The following is a 14,633-nucleotide window of genomic DNA, read 5'->3' as shown; positions in this document are numbered from 1 at the left end:
ATTTGGTTTATGTGTAAATTGGTCGGATCAAATTATGTCTAATAATTATAGTATAAACAATTAGGTTTATTATTATTGTTATAATAAATCGAGTTTGTTCTGATTTATTAAAAAATAAATTATTAATCGATTTAATAAATATGTCCAATAATATCATAATACATGTAAATATCTTAAAAAAAAAGATATTTTTAGTATCTTTATCAAAGTGGAAATAATGTAAATTGAAATTATTTATTTCGATTTATTAAAAAATGAAATTCGAAGTATAAGAGATATATAGCTTGATTCGATTTACTATTGATTTGATTTACTATATATCTTCTGCATTTCGAATTTCATTCCTTGGTAAATCGAAACAAGTAATTTCAATTTATGTTATTCCTACTAATTTGATTTAATCAATTAGATTTATATATGTATATGCACCAGGACATAAATGTAACATTTCTAATTTTGGGACTTCCATGGGTATGTTTGGTAAAAAATATTAGAAGCACAAGAAGCACGTTTAAACTTCTTTGAACGCTGTAATTTTTGTTTAGCTAACTTTTTTCCTCTAAATGCGAACATGATTTTAGGTTTGAACTTCCATTTATCATAAGCAACAAATTGTAGCTTTTGCGTTTACTTGATAAATTAAAAAAATTAATTGACACTCTACCAATTTTACCATTCAATCTCACGATAAAAGATACTAAAAATAATCATCAGAGTTCTTGATTTTTTTTATGGCTATGCTTAACAAACAAGTATTTTTTTTTTAATGGTAGAAACTCAGGTACAATCGCGTGAAGTTGATAGTTGAGAGTAATTAGATAATTTGACTGATTTGACTAAATTTTTATCTAACAGCTCTCAACTATCAACTTCACATGAAATCGACTACACCTGAGTTTTCACCTTTTTTAATATTATTATTAGTACTCTTTGTTAAGTTTTAATTTTTATCAATTTTTTATTTATTTATTTTTGTTAATATATTGTTAATTTTTACAATATAAATTTTATTAGAAAGATATAATTAAATACAAAAAGAATACTTAAGAAAAGTACTAACAAATTATAACCAAAAGAGTATTAAATTTTAACATATAAATTTAAATTCTTCTCAAAAGAAATTATAGTAAAAAAATGTTAAAATAATATAATTTTGAATGATATAAATTTTACGTCATTTTTAGTAATTTTTATCTAAACGTAATTTTAAATGATGTAATTCAAATAATATTCATTTTATTATAATCTATTTTGATACAAAATTACCAAACATAAATCACGTTATACTCACTTTTTATCAAAATTTAAGTTTGTAAAATCAATTTTATACAAACTCTCGTTTACAAACTCTAATTCAAATACACATAATGTAATATTAGTTGGTGTTCGGTATAACGATGTATTTTATCTTTTAAATTATCTTTTTACTCATTTTCACTTTTTTACCTTCCCCCTCACGCTGCAATTTCAATTTCATTTATCCACCACTAATCATTGTCAACCACTCTTAAATTTTAAATTATATATCCTAATTTAGTTTTAATTTATTTCACTTTCAAATGGAAAAAATGGAGTGAACTACTAATTTAATACTAGAAAAATTTCAGCCACTAACAGAAAAGATATTTAAAAAATATTATCAATAAACAATTCTTTTAAATACCATTTTAATAATTTATTACTCCTTTCAGGTATTCTTTTAACTTAGGTCTTCAATGTTTTTACTATTTTTTGTTTTAGATTTGTTTTTTTAAATATTCAATTGTTGGTTGATTTATTTGTTAAGAAGTGTTGACTCCCAATTCTTTCTAAACAAATATATAGTTAGTCCGTATAATTGTACTTCTTAATAGTCCGTAACCCTGATCAGTTCTCTCGTGGACATAATCACATTCATCGAAGATAGTGGTGTAGTTGCTTACTGCTAACATTTGAGGATTTGATAGCATTAGTGACTAAAGATTTAGAACCATCTTCAACTGCACCACTATCTTCCTTCAATGTCATTAAACAAATATAGTTAGTCCTTATAATTATACATCATTACTAAGTTAGCTATCATTGCACCTCTTACTAATATTAACCTTTCTAGCTTCTTCAATAGATAAAGTACCCACGCTTTTGGAAATATCTCTTGGGACCCCATGAGTGTTCCAGGTGCCAAAAACAAAGCCATATAGTAAATAAAATGAAACGAAACAAGGTAACTGAGTAAAAGAGGCTCTAAGCAAAAGGAGGGACACACAAAAAGATCTGAAATAGCTAAGTAAAACAAGGAAAACTAAACAATAGTCTGGGCCTTGTTGAGGATCACTCCTTCGTATTTGACCTGGAACCATTTCATGGCATCCTCCTTTGTGACACGGTGCTGAATACCAACTCGTGACTTGCACCTGCGGCGGCGTCCCACACGATATCCAGCGCGCTCTAGAACAACGAAGAAATCCATTCCATAAATACCAGTTGATGGATCATACCTGAAGCAGAGCCAAACAATATAAACAAATAATAAGCATCAGCTCCTTTTATACTTCACAATCAAAGAATATGGAAGCCGGAAATGATACAAAAGCCAGTCAACATTCATGCAAAAGAACAAAAAACTGAGGGACTCATCATGTAAACGTCTTAATGGTATAACCATAAACTTGATAAAACAGAAAAATCCTAAAAGATCAAGAATTTTTCTTTTAAGCCTATAATCTCTCTGAGTGGAAGATTGCAGAAAGTGGAGCAAATATGTTGAGATAGATCCAGATTTTTTAATACAGATAGTTCTGCAGCAGAAAATATCAAAGCATAATGCAAAATCCAACAGTCATTTAGCTTACTTGATTCCCAAATCGATGTGCTCCTGAATGCCAAAGCCAAAGCACCCAGTATCACTGAAGTTTCTTCTCAAGAGCTCATATTCCTTCACTTTCAAACCACTCTCCAGAAGCTGCATGGCCTTGTCGCCTCTAACGGTGACGTAGCAAGCAATCTTCTCATTTCTTCTAATCCCAAAGGAACGGACAGTGTACCTTGCTGTCAAAAACCACAGAAACAGGATCAAACTCAAATCAATGATGAGACAGCCACAAATTCCAACATATCAGAGCAGAAGACAAATTGGTAACGGATTAAATTCAGCATAGAAAAGCTATAAATTCAAGGGAGCTATAAGTACAGCAATAATCAATACAAACTGTAATCTATATCTATATTATCTATACTGTATATAATGGGGATACGAAAAACAGTTGGTATACAAATTTTCCCAAAGTACCCTTTATCATATACAGTTCATATAAAAAAAGGTTAACTTTTTAATCCAAAGAGTTGCTCTAATGACTTTAATTTTATAACATACTCACCATCTTGGCTAATCTCAAATTTGTTGTTATTCATATTTAATTTATAAAAAAGATTCATAGACACATTAGTACTTATTAATGCACTAGTACTAATAATGCAAAATTGTTAATCAGCAATAACTTCTGGCTAAGACCAAGTGTAAATTGTAAACTTCATGTAACAAACAAGCCCTAATTAAGAGAAATTGAGATTCATACACATTAGCAGCATTACTCAACAAATTGATTTTAAAAACAAACCTTTGGAAAAGACAGGGGTTTGACCACTGAGTTGCTCGAGCACCTTAGCGGCTCTAGTGAGACGATCGCCACTCTCACCGACGGAGATGTTGAGAACGAGCTTCTGAACCTTAATCTCCCTCATAGGGTTCGAAAGTTTCTTCTCCGAAGCCTGTTCTCATTTTCATTTTGAAATCAAAAGATAAGCAAATGAATAAGTAAAGGAGAAGGAATGAAAGAAGAGAAGAGAAGATCTGAGCAGTTACCATTGGTGGAAGAGCTTTGGGGAGGGACGATGTTGCGCAGTTTGGCTGCTAAGGAAATTGAGAGTGAGTGAGTTAGACTGCTGAATAAAAGGGGTAAACCTGTAAAGTGGTGACATAGGGTTTAGAGCCTACAACTATCTCTGCGTTCAACTCGAACCCGAACCCGAACCCGAAACAAAACCTTTTTTTGTCTTGGAAACAAAACCTTTTTTTGGTAATAAAACAAAACCTTCAACATCACCTAGTGTTCTTTGTACTGGGCTTACGGAGCCTACCGGTTTGTTGGCTAGGCCCAAGTTAAAGATATGATTGACCCGTGATCAAGAAGAAGAAATTGGTAAGTATGTGACGAGAGTGTGTGGGTGTGTATTGTATACCTAGGATTGGAGGTTATCCAATCCATTGGGATATCTAGAATTGGGAGTTGTTCAATCCATCGACAAAAAAAAAAAAAAATCAAAAAAAAAAATGAAAATTTTTTACTTACCAGCCATGGTTTTTAAACTAATTATCAAATTATCACTATTTTTTTAGCGAAACTCTTAAATAGAGTTCAATATCACGACGGATTAGTCGTTGCCTGTTCAAATTAAGAAATACTGTAGAAAACAAAAAAAAATCACTATTTTTAAATATCTATTATTCATTTGTTACGGATCCGGCTCACGGATCCTACACCCAGAACGGTCTCCGAACCTGGCTACCAGGGTCCGACCCGCTTCGCCCTTCCAGAAGGCTCGGAACCAGCCCACTAGAGCTCCTAACCAACTTTCGAATTCAAACGTCTCCCTTATCTTAGCCAGATAAGATAAGATAATTCAAACGTCTCCCTTATCTTAGCCAAATAAGATAAGATAAGATATTCACCATCACCTATAAATAGAGGACCCAGGTCCCTCCAGGTATTCATTCATTCCTCACACTTTCTACCTCTTATATCCATTCTGACTTGAGCGTCGGAGTGTCTTTGCAGGTACCACCCCCCATTGCTCCAGGCAAGTGATCCGGCATCTGCCTCAACCCGCAAGTTCTCAATCCATCTCTCAACCAGTACCAGAGACATCTTGTACATTGGCGCCATCTGTGGGGACTTCGCAACGTTGTGGCAGCATGGCGGATAACCCAGAAGAGCAATCATCAAACTCAGATTTCTTGGGTGTAGCTGAGAGCAAAAAGGAATAATATTTTCTTAACTTGCATCACCTTTGCAGGGATAACACACATTCGCCCTACTCCAACGGCGAAATCCCAAAGGAATAATATTTTCTTAACTTGCATCACCTTTGCAGGGATAACCCACCTTCGCCCTACTCCAACGGCGAAATTCCAAAGGAATAATATTTTCTTAACTTGCATCACCTTTGCAGGGATAACCCACCTTCGCCCTACTCCAACGGCGAAATTCCAAAGGAATAATATTTTCTTAACTTGCATCACCTTTGCAGGGATAACCCACCTTCGCCCTACTCCAACGGCGAAATTCCAAAGGAATAATATTTTCTTAACTTGCATCACCTTTGCAGGGATAACCCACCTTCGCCCTACTCCAACGGCGAAATTCCAAAGGAATAATATTTTCTTAACTTGCATCACCTTTGCAGGGATAACCCACCTTCGCCCTACTCCAACGGCGAAATTCCAAAGGAATAATATTTTCTTAACTTGCATCACCTTTGCAGGGATAACCCACCTTCGCCCTACTCCAACGGCGAAATTCCAAAGGAATAATATTTTCTTAACTTGCATCACCTTTGCAGGGATAACCCACCTTCGCCCTACTCCAACGGCGAAATTCCAAAGGAATAATATTTTCTTAACTTGCATCACCTTTGCAGGGATAACCCACCTTCGCCCTACTCCAACGGCGAAATTCCAAAGGAATAATATTTTCTTAACTTGCATCACCTTTGCAGGGATAACCCACCTTCGCCCTACTCCAACGGCGAAATTCCAAAGGAATAATATTTTCTTAACTTGCATCACCTTTGCAGGGATAACCCACCTTCGCCCTACTCCAACGGCGAAATTCCAAAGGAATAATATTTTCTTAACTTGCATCACCTTTGCAGGGATAACCCACCTTCGCCCTACTCCAACGGCGAAATTCCAAAGGAATAATATTTTCTTAACTTGCATCACCTTTGCAGGGATAACCCACCTTCGCCCTACTCCAACGGCGAAATTCCAAAGGAATAATATTTTCTTAACTTGCATCATCTTTGCAGGGATAACACACCTTCGCCCTACTCCAACGGCGAAATCCCAAAGGAATAATATTTTCTTAACTTGCATCATCTTTGTAGGGATAACACACCTTCGCCCTACTCCAACGGCGAAATTCCAAAGGAATAATATTTTCTTAACTTGCATCACCTTGAGATAACACACCTTCGCGCTACTCCAACGGCGAAATCCCAAAGGAATAATATTTTCTTAATTTGCATCACCTTTGCAGTGATAACACACCTTCGCCCTATTCCAACGGCAAAACTCCAATGGCGAAATCCCAAAGGAATAATGTTTCCTTAACTTGCATCACCTTTGCAGTGATAACACACTCTCGCCCTACTCCAACGGTGAAATCCCAAAGGAATAATGTTTCCTTAACTTGCATCACATTTGCAGTGATAACATACCTTCGTCCTACTCCAACGGCGAAATTTCAAAGGAATAATGTTTCTTCGACTTGCAATCACCTTCTTAGTGATAACACTCTTTATGCACCATCGCCCTATTCCAACGGTGAAATTCTAAATCCTCCGAGCCCAAAGTCTCACCTCCCTTTAGTGGGACACATCCACCTCTTGGACCCTCTCATTCACCACTCCCCTCATCCGTCCCTCCAAGCGCCATGGCCCCATCTTCTCCCTCTATTTTGGCTCCATGCCCACCGTTGTTGCTTCTTCTTTTGAACTCTTCAAGCTCTTCCTCCAAACCCACGAGGTCACCTCCTTCAACACCAGGTTCCAAACCTCTGCCATCCACCGCCTCACCTATGACAACTCTGTCGCCATGATCCCCCTTCGGACCTTACTGAAAATTCATAAGGAAGCTCATCATGAACGACCTCCTTAAACGCTACCACCCTGGCCAAGCTCAGACCTCTCAGGAGCTAAGAGATCAAGAAAGTTCTCAAGGTTCTTACATAGATGCGGGAGACAGCCAAATCGTGGCGGCATGACGGAGAACCTCGAGGAGCAATCCTCCACCCAACACCCCAACTCCCGAACTCCAAGATAACACTCCTTCCACCCACGGGAGGATAATAAGCGCGGCACATCGCCAACCAACCCCAACCCAGCAACAACCAAGAGAGGACAACCGTCCCCCACTGAAGCTCGGCCACCCGACGGCCTAGGAGAGAAGGCGGTCCAGATAATCCAAGAGCTGTACCTCAGGGTGCAAAACCTCAAAGGCCGAGTCACACCCAAAGAACGGTACCACCCAGAGCATACAAGCCAAGCGACCTCCAGGACCTAATCTCATCGCGATACCAGGAACACCAGGCCCCCTGAGCAACAACACTGCAAACAGCACGATCGCAGCGTTTCCCTAGACCCGAAACACCGACGCGGAGAAGACGACCGACGGCACCATCGGGAGGCCAAATGAGCAGGAAACATGCACGTGATAATGGAAGCCATCTCGTTCACAGAAAAATCCTTGAGAGCCAAACTCCTGAAGGACTTTAACAAGCCCACTGACATGAAATAGGACGGGACCAACGATCCCCGGGAACACCTAACGGCCTTCGAGGCCAGGATGAATCTGGAAGGAGCCGCCGACATGATCCGGTGTAAGGCCTTCTCGATAACCTTAGCTGGCCCTGCGATCAAATGATTCAACGCCCTCCCAAACGGGTCCATAGCCAGCTTCCACGATATCACCAGAAAGTTCATGGCCCAGTTCACTATCAAAATCACCAAAGCTAAACACCCCATTAGCTTGCTCGGAATTACCCAAAGACAAGACGAATCTATGAGAAAATACCTGACGGTCGACGGACTCACGGACTCAGTCGCGAGCCTCTGCCTGACCAATGGACTTATGAATGAGGACTTCTGAAAGTATCTCACCGCGAAGCCATTCTGGACTGTGCACGAGATTCAGAGCGTCGCTAAGGATTACATAAACGATGAGGAGGTGAGCCAAGTCGTGGCGGCCAATAAACGGCAGTACGGCACCTCGCCAAAACACCCCACCAAGAGAAAACCAAAAGGAACATTCCAAACCAACAAATGCTCAAATTACACCCTCTTGTTAGCTCCCATCACCGAGATCTACCACCAAATAGCTGATCGAGGCATCCTTCCGAAGGCCCGACCACTTAAAAGAAAGAACGGGCGGCAACAAGAATTTATATTGTGACTACCACCAAGGATACGGGCACAGAACACAGCACTGCATCGACTTAAAAGACGCTCTGGAGCAAGCCATACGAGACGGCAAGCTCTCCGAGTTCGCCAAGATCATCAGGGAGTCGAAGCGCACAGAAAGAGACAAATCACCAGAGAGGGAAGGACGCAACCCAAGGACACAAAGACAAGCCCCTCGGGAAATTCCGGAAACAGACCCGACCATAGTCGTCAACGTCATAACAAGCAAGGATAAGCCGGAAAAGTCGAAATCGGCACTAAAAAAGAACCTCAAGGTCCTGGCAGTCAGAAATCAAACCCCGACAATCATCACCAATAATCCGATAACATTCTCCCCCGAGGACTGCCAATACGGCACCTCGGCGAAAGATGCCCCCTTCGTTATCTCCGCAAAGATAGGAACCGGGCTGGTCAGAAGAATACTACTCGACACATGAGCAGATTCCAACATCCTCTTTAGGGGATCCTTCGACAAACTCGGGCTCCGAAACGAAAACCTACAAACCCACCATAATGGGGTAACCGGGCTCGGGGATAACTTCCTTTAACCGGACGGCACCATCACACTTCCCCTCACCATCGAAGCCGAGAACCAAAGAAAGACCATCCTCTCCGAATTTTTCATCCTCAAGAACTCCACCACCTACAAACATCATCCTCGGAAGAAAGACCATTAACAACCTCTCGGCGGTCATCTTCACCAAATTCTTACTCATGAAGTTCTAAGCCGATGACGGCACTATTGACACAATACACAGAGACCGGAAAGTCGCGGTAGAGTGTGAGAACACCAGTTCGACCCTCCGCAAGAGATCCCGAGATGCGGCAGGCATCTTCCTCGCCGACCTCGATGCACGCCAAGACCAAAGTCCGCACAGAACCGTGCGAGAAAACGACAAAGAGGCAGAGTGGGACCTTGCAGACAAGGTCATGAGCATAGCACACCTACGGGAGCTAGCCCTAAAACAAAGAATAAGTCTAAGGTACAATGGCAGCACGGTACGATGAGACTTTGGACCAGGAGACCTCGTCTTACGACAAAACGATATCGGTCCACCCACTCCCGGAGAAGGGATGCTCATGCCCAACTGGGAGGGTCCCTACCAAATTAGGACGGTAATCGAAAAAAGAGCCTACATGCTCGAAAGACTAGACGGGACCAAGCTTCCATGATCCTGAAATTCCACCAACTTACGGTGCTACTATATGTAGAAACATCCTTCCAAAGCAACAAGATTGAGGTCGTTTAAAGACTATCTCTTTACCCTTTATATTTTGCCTTTTTTACTTGCATTTATTGCTTAAGTCGTTTAATCGTATATTTTCTTACTGGGCACTCTTTTCTACCCACATTGGGAGGTTTTAACGAGGCCCAAACCATAAATGGAATTCATTTTCTCAAAAGTATTGCCCCGTCTGACGGCACAAACCAAACGCGGCTACACGGGAATCGATTACCCCGAGGCCAACAAAACGGATATCCAAATAAGTAAATGGCTACACAGGAATCGATCACCCCGAGGCCAACAAAACGGATATCCAAATAAGCAAACGACTACACGGGAATCGATTACCCTGAGGCCAACAAAACGGATATCCAAACAATAAAACGGATATCCAAATAAGTGAACGGCTACCCGGGAATCGATCACCCCGAAGCCAATAAAACGGATATCCAAATAACAAAAATAGTGACTCATGAATCAATCACCCCGAGGCCAACAAAACGGATATCCAAATAATAAAACTGATATCCAAATAAGTAAACGGCTACCCGGGAATCGATCACCCCGAAGCCAATAAATATCCAAATAAACGGCTACCCAGGAATCGATCACCCCGAGGCCAATAAAACGGATATCCAAATAAGTAAACGGCTACCCGGGAATCGATCACCCGAGGCCAATAAAACGGATATCCAAATAGAAAAACGGATATCCAAATAACAAAAATAGTGACTCGTGAATCGATCACCCGCAAAGCCAACAAAACGGAAATCCAAATAAACTAAATAAACAAAAGTCTTGAAATTTGCCCACCAAGAGGCCTAAAATAAGTTCACAATAACGGTCCAAAAGAGGCCACACAAAACAAGCATGAGCTTACGGTCTTCCAACTCGCGGAAAGCCATACTGACCAACATCCTACCAATTGGTGCAGGATGACGTCACGCCCTTTTCAGGCCCCTCACAGTCTCCCGAACTACAGCATTGAGACCAAGAAAGCATACTCTCATGCTCCGGGGGCAACTGTTCCAGACCCGATCTCCGGTCCCTTCTTCGGAACGGTCATCAAACCCGGCATGTGATGAGACGCCCAAACAACGCGCTCCTCGCCTGACCATGAAACGGCTAGGAACTCCCCAAATCCTCGACCTCGATCGGAAAAACCAAACAACGATCTCCTTGCCAAACCACAACGGCGAGGAAAATGATTCTCCAGCGATGAGACCGAGCACCCTCACTCTCTCGCTCCGGGGGCAACTGTTACGGATCTGGCCCACGGATCCTACACCCAGAACGGTCCCCGAACCCGGCTACCAGGGTCCGACCCGCTTCGCCCTTCCAGAAGGCTCGGAACCAGCCCACTAGAGCTCCTAACCAACTTTCGAATTCAAACGTCTCCCTTATCTTAGCGAAATAAGATAAGATAAGATATTCACCATCACCTATAAATAGAGGACCCAGGTCCCTCCAGGTATTCATTCATTCCTCACACTTTTTACCTCTTAGATCCATTCTGACTTGAGCGTCGGAGTGTCTTTGCAGGTACCACCCCCCATTGCTTCAGGCAAGTGATCCGGCATCTGCCTCAACCCGCAAGTTCTCGATCTATCTCTCAACCCGTACCAGAGACATCTTGTACACTATTATATATCTATTATTCTATTATCTATTATATATCTCTAATTTTACAACCAAAATGTGCCACATATTACTTTCTCATTCCAATTATAATCAAATCTTTTTCTCCAAAATTAAGAAATTCTCCTCTTATTCTTACTAATTTTACAACTAAAATATGCCACATGTCACTCTCTCATTATAATTGAAATTAAATCTTTCCCTCCAAAATTACAAAATTCCTCCCTCCTCCTTACTAATTTTACAACCAAAAGTCCAAAATGTGTCACATGTCACTCCCTAATTGCAATTGAAACAAATTTTTTCCTCCAAAATTAAAGAGTTATCCCCTCCTCCCTCCTCCGTTCTCTATTTTTCTCATTCCTTCAACCACTCTATTTATTTTATATGTCATTATCAATATGAATGACTAATTACTAATGTGACAATCAAAATGTATAACATGACATTCTTTAATTGCATTAAAATTAAAATTAAAATATTAAAATTAAAATTGAAATATACATATATTATGTATCATATATTACTATCTAATTTAATAATCAAATGTGTCACATGACACTCTCTTATTAAAATTGAGAGAAAATATTTTTTTAAATTAATAAACTTCCTTTCTAAATTCTCTCATCTACCTCTCTCCATTTTTCTACTTCTTTCTACTATTTTTACTTTATAACAAATTAAAATATATCATCCGATATTTTTTTACAATTAAAATAAAAAATTTCTTCCAAAATTAACACACTCTCACTCTCACTCTGATTCTTCACGTTAAATTATTTTAAATTTTATATAACGAATGTTAAAATTAATTATTAAAAAAAATTAGACTTTTTCATATAAAAATAATAACTAAAAATCTTATTATTTGATTTTTTATCTACAGATACTTTGGTCTTCTTAGCCAGAAACTTTTGTCAATCTACGACGTTTTTTTTTTTATAAAAGTAGTTTGATTTTATAAATCTTTTGTGCCATGTATATTGCATAATCTATACTTTCATAACAAGGTTGAACAAAATTTTAAAAAATTTATATTTTCGTAATATTATTACGGGTAAAAATACTAGTATATCTCTAATTTTACAACCAAAATGTGCCACATGTCACTCTCTCATTACAATTGGAATCAAATATTTCCTTCAAAAATTAAGGAATTCTCCTCTCCCTCTTACAAATTTTACAACTAAAATGTACTACATGTCACTCTCTCATTTTAATTGAAATTAAATCTTTTCCTCCAAAATTAAAGAATTTCTTCCCTCCTTCTTACGAATTTTACAACCAAAATATGCCACATGTCACTCCTTCATTGCAATTGAAATTAAATCTTTCATTTCAAAATTAAAGAGTTCTCCCCTCCTCCATTTCTCTTTCTTTATTTCTCTTATTCCTTCAACCACTTTATCTATTTTATATATCGTTATCAATATCAATGACTAATTACTAATTTAACAATCAAAATGTGCAACATAACATTCTTTAATTACATTAAAATTAAAATTGAAATATTAAAATTGAAATTAAAATATACATATATTATGTATCATATATTACTATATAATTTAATAATCAAATGTGTCACACGACACTCTCTTATTAAAATTGAGAAAAAATATTTCTTTTTCAAAATTAATAAACTTCCTTTCTAAATTCTCTCATCTACCTCTCTCCATTTTTTCTATTTCTCTCTACTATTTTTACTCTATATATAATTTATATTTTATATTAGTAATTTGACAAATCAAAATATGTTATCCGATATTTTTTTACAATTAAAATAATTTTTTTCTTCCAAAATTAACAAACTCTCACTCTCACTAGATGAGAGAAAAATTATTATTTTTAAATAACAAGTATAAAAATTAATTATTGTTATTTGTGCAACAGACTTAATAGTTAACACTTAATTAAATATAAAAGTATATACGTTAAATTATTTTAAATTTTAGCTAACAAATATTAAAATTAATTATTAATAAAAATTAGATTTTTTTATATAAAAATAATAACTAAAATTTTTATCTATTAATATTTTGATTTTTTTAGTCAGAGACTTTTATTAATCTATAACTTTTTTTTGTAAAAATAATTTGATTTTATAATTTTTTGTGTTATGCATAATTTATATTATCATTTATCAGAACTAAATAGACTATAATTTTAAAAAATTTATATTCATTACGGATAAAAATACTAGTTTTACCTCATTACCATAGTTAGCAAAACCGGACCGGACCGGCCGATTCGATCGGAAAACCGATGAACCGGACCTAACACCGGTCCGGTCCAAACTTCTAACTGCTTAAGGTAGAGAACCGGAACGAACCGATCAAACCCGTACTAAACCGGCAAAAACCAGTCAAACCCGGTGAGCATCGGTTCGACCGAACCGCTCGGTCGCAATTAAAGGAGAACCTACAAAGACGCTAGCATGACCACCAGGCTGCAATGTTTCTTGTCATTATATGTACAAATTATAATACATATAGAATGTTTTAGTTTACTTATATTCAATTTATTTTCATTTTAATGTCACTCATTTTTAAATAATTTATATTTTATTTAACTATACTTTTATATTTAATATAAATTTAAAAGATAAATAAATAAATTTTATTAATCACAATTTATTTATTTTTTCATGATTATACGATATCTATTAATATTATTTTTTCAACAAATATTTATAGTATATAATAATAGGTAAAGACTCACATACATTTGTCTTCATATGAAGTTGATAATTGAAAATCGTTAAATGATAATTTAGTCAAACTTGTCAAATCATCTAACGATTCTTAAATATAAACTTCACATGAAAACAACTGTACGGGAACAATGACAGAGACAGAGACAGAAATTGACAAAGATCAACTCCTGATTAGGAATTTAGGATGGCTTCATCAAATACTGATCATGCATGGGGCCATTTGTTCAATGCAGTTAATTCAGCTTATTTTCATTGTGTTAAATTGAGTTGTTTATGTAATAGACTAATAGTACTAACAAATTTTATGTTTATTTTGGTATTTCTACTTATTTTTAGGATTTGAGACTTAATGTTTATTAAAATGTTATTGGAGATATGTTTTTTAACCGTTAATTTTTAAGTTTTTAGCTATTTTATACGTTTTATTTATGCGGGACCGGATTAACCGGTTCAACTAGTGACCCACCGGTTAAACTAGTAATCCAGTGACCCAATAGCCTGATCGGTTCGATCACCGGTTCGGTTCTGACAACAGTTATGTTACTAAATTTAACTAGTGTTAAAAGCATAAATATATATTAATGATCAAAATCAAAATCCTAATATAAAAACATAGTCATAAAAAATACAAATATATAAAAAATTACAAAGCAAATTACATAACAAGATCAAGAAAGTGGGAAGAGGTGAGAGGAATTGATATGGGAATAGGAGTATTGAAAAGAAAATGGGCATGGCGGTTTGGTACAGACATCAGTAGAAGTGTTAGCTTTTTCGATTTGTGAAGGTGGTATCGAAAATATAAAATATCTTGGATACTGAAATGGATACTAAGAGAA

The 14,633-nt window shown here is 37.2% G+C and overlaps 1 protein-coding gene across 1 annotated transcript; it reads right to left on the bottom strand.

The window, feature by feature from the left end:
• Positions 2,075 to 3,998, bottom strand: LOC107644394 (60S ribosomal protein L11). The gene is made up of 4 exons (XM_016348237.2): positions 3,842 to 3,998; positions 3,597 to 3,747; positions 2,832 to 3,027; positions 2,075 to 2,477 (listed from the first exon to the last, which is right to left on the bottom strand). Exons 1-4 carry the CDS (start codon positions 3,842 to 3,844, stop codon positions 2,282 to 2,284), a joined length of 546 nt encoding a protein of 181 aa, XP_016203723.1. The 5' UTR covers positions 3,845 to 3,998; the 3' UTR covers positions 2,075 to 2,281.

This window comes from Arachis ipaensis, chromosome B05 (genome assembly GCF_000816755.2).
Source record: "Arachis ipaensis cultivar K30076 chromosome B05, Araip1.1, whole genome shotgun sequence".
NCBI classification, from domain to species: domain Eukaryota; kingdom Viridiplantae; phylum Streptophyta; class Magnoliopsida; order Fabales; family Fabaceae; genus Arachis; species Arachis ipaensis.
The sequence above is the reverse complement of the archived record's forward strand: the minus strand, read 5'-3'. Positions and strand labels throughout refer to the sequence as shown.

Coding starts and splice junctions, on each gene's coding strand:
- LOC107644394 (XM_016348237.2), bottom strand. Junction 3,028..3,596: donor AACCCCTGTCTTTTCCAAAG/GTTTGTTTTTAA, acceptor GGTTTTTGACAG/CAAGGTACACTGTCCGTTCC. Junction 2,478..2,831: donor CACATCGATTTGGGAATCAA/GTAAGCTAAATG, acceptor GCTCTGCTTCAG/GTATGATCCATCAACTGGTA.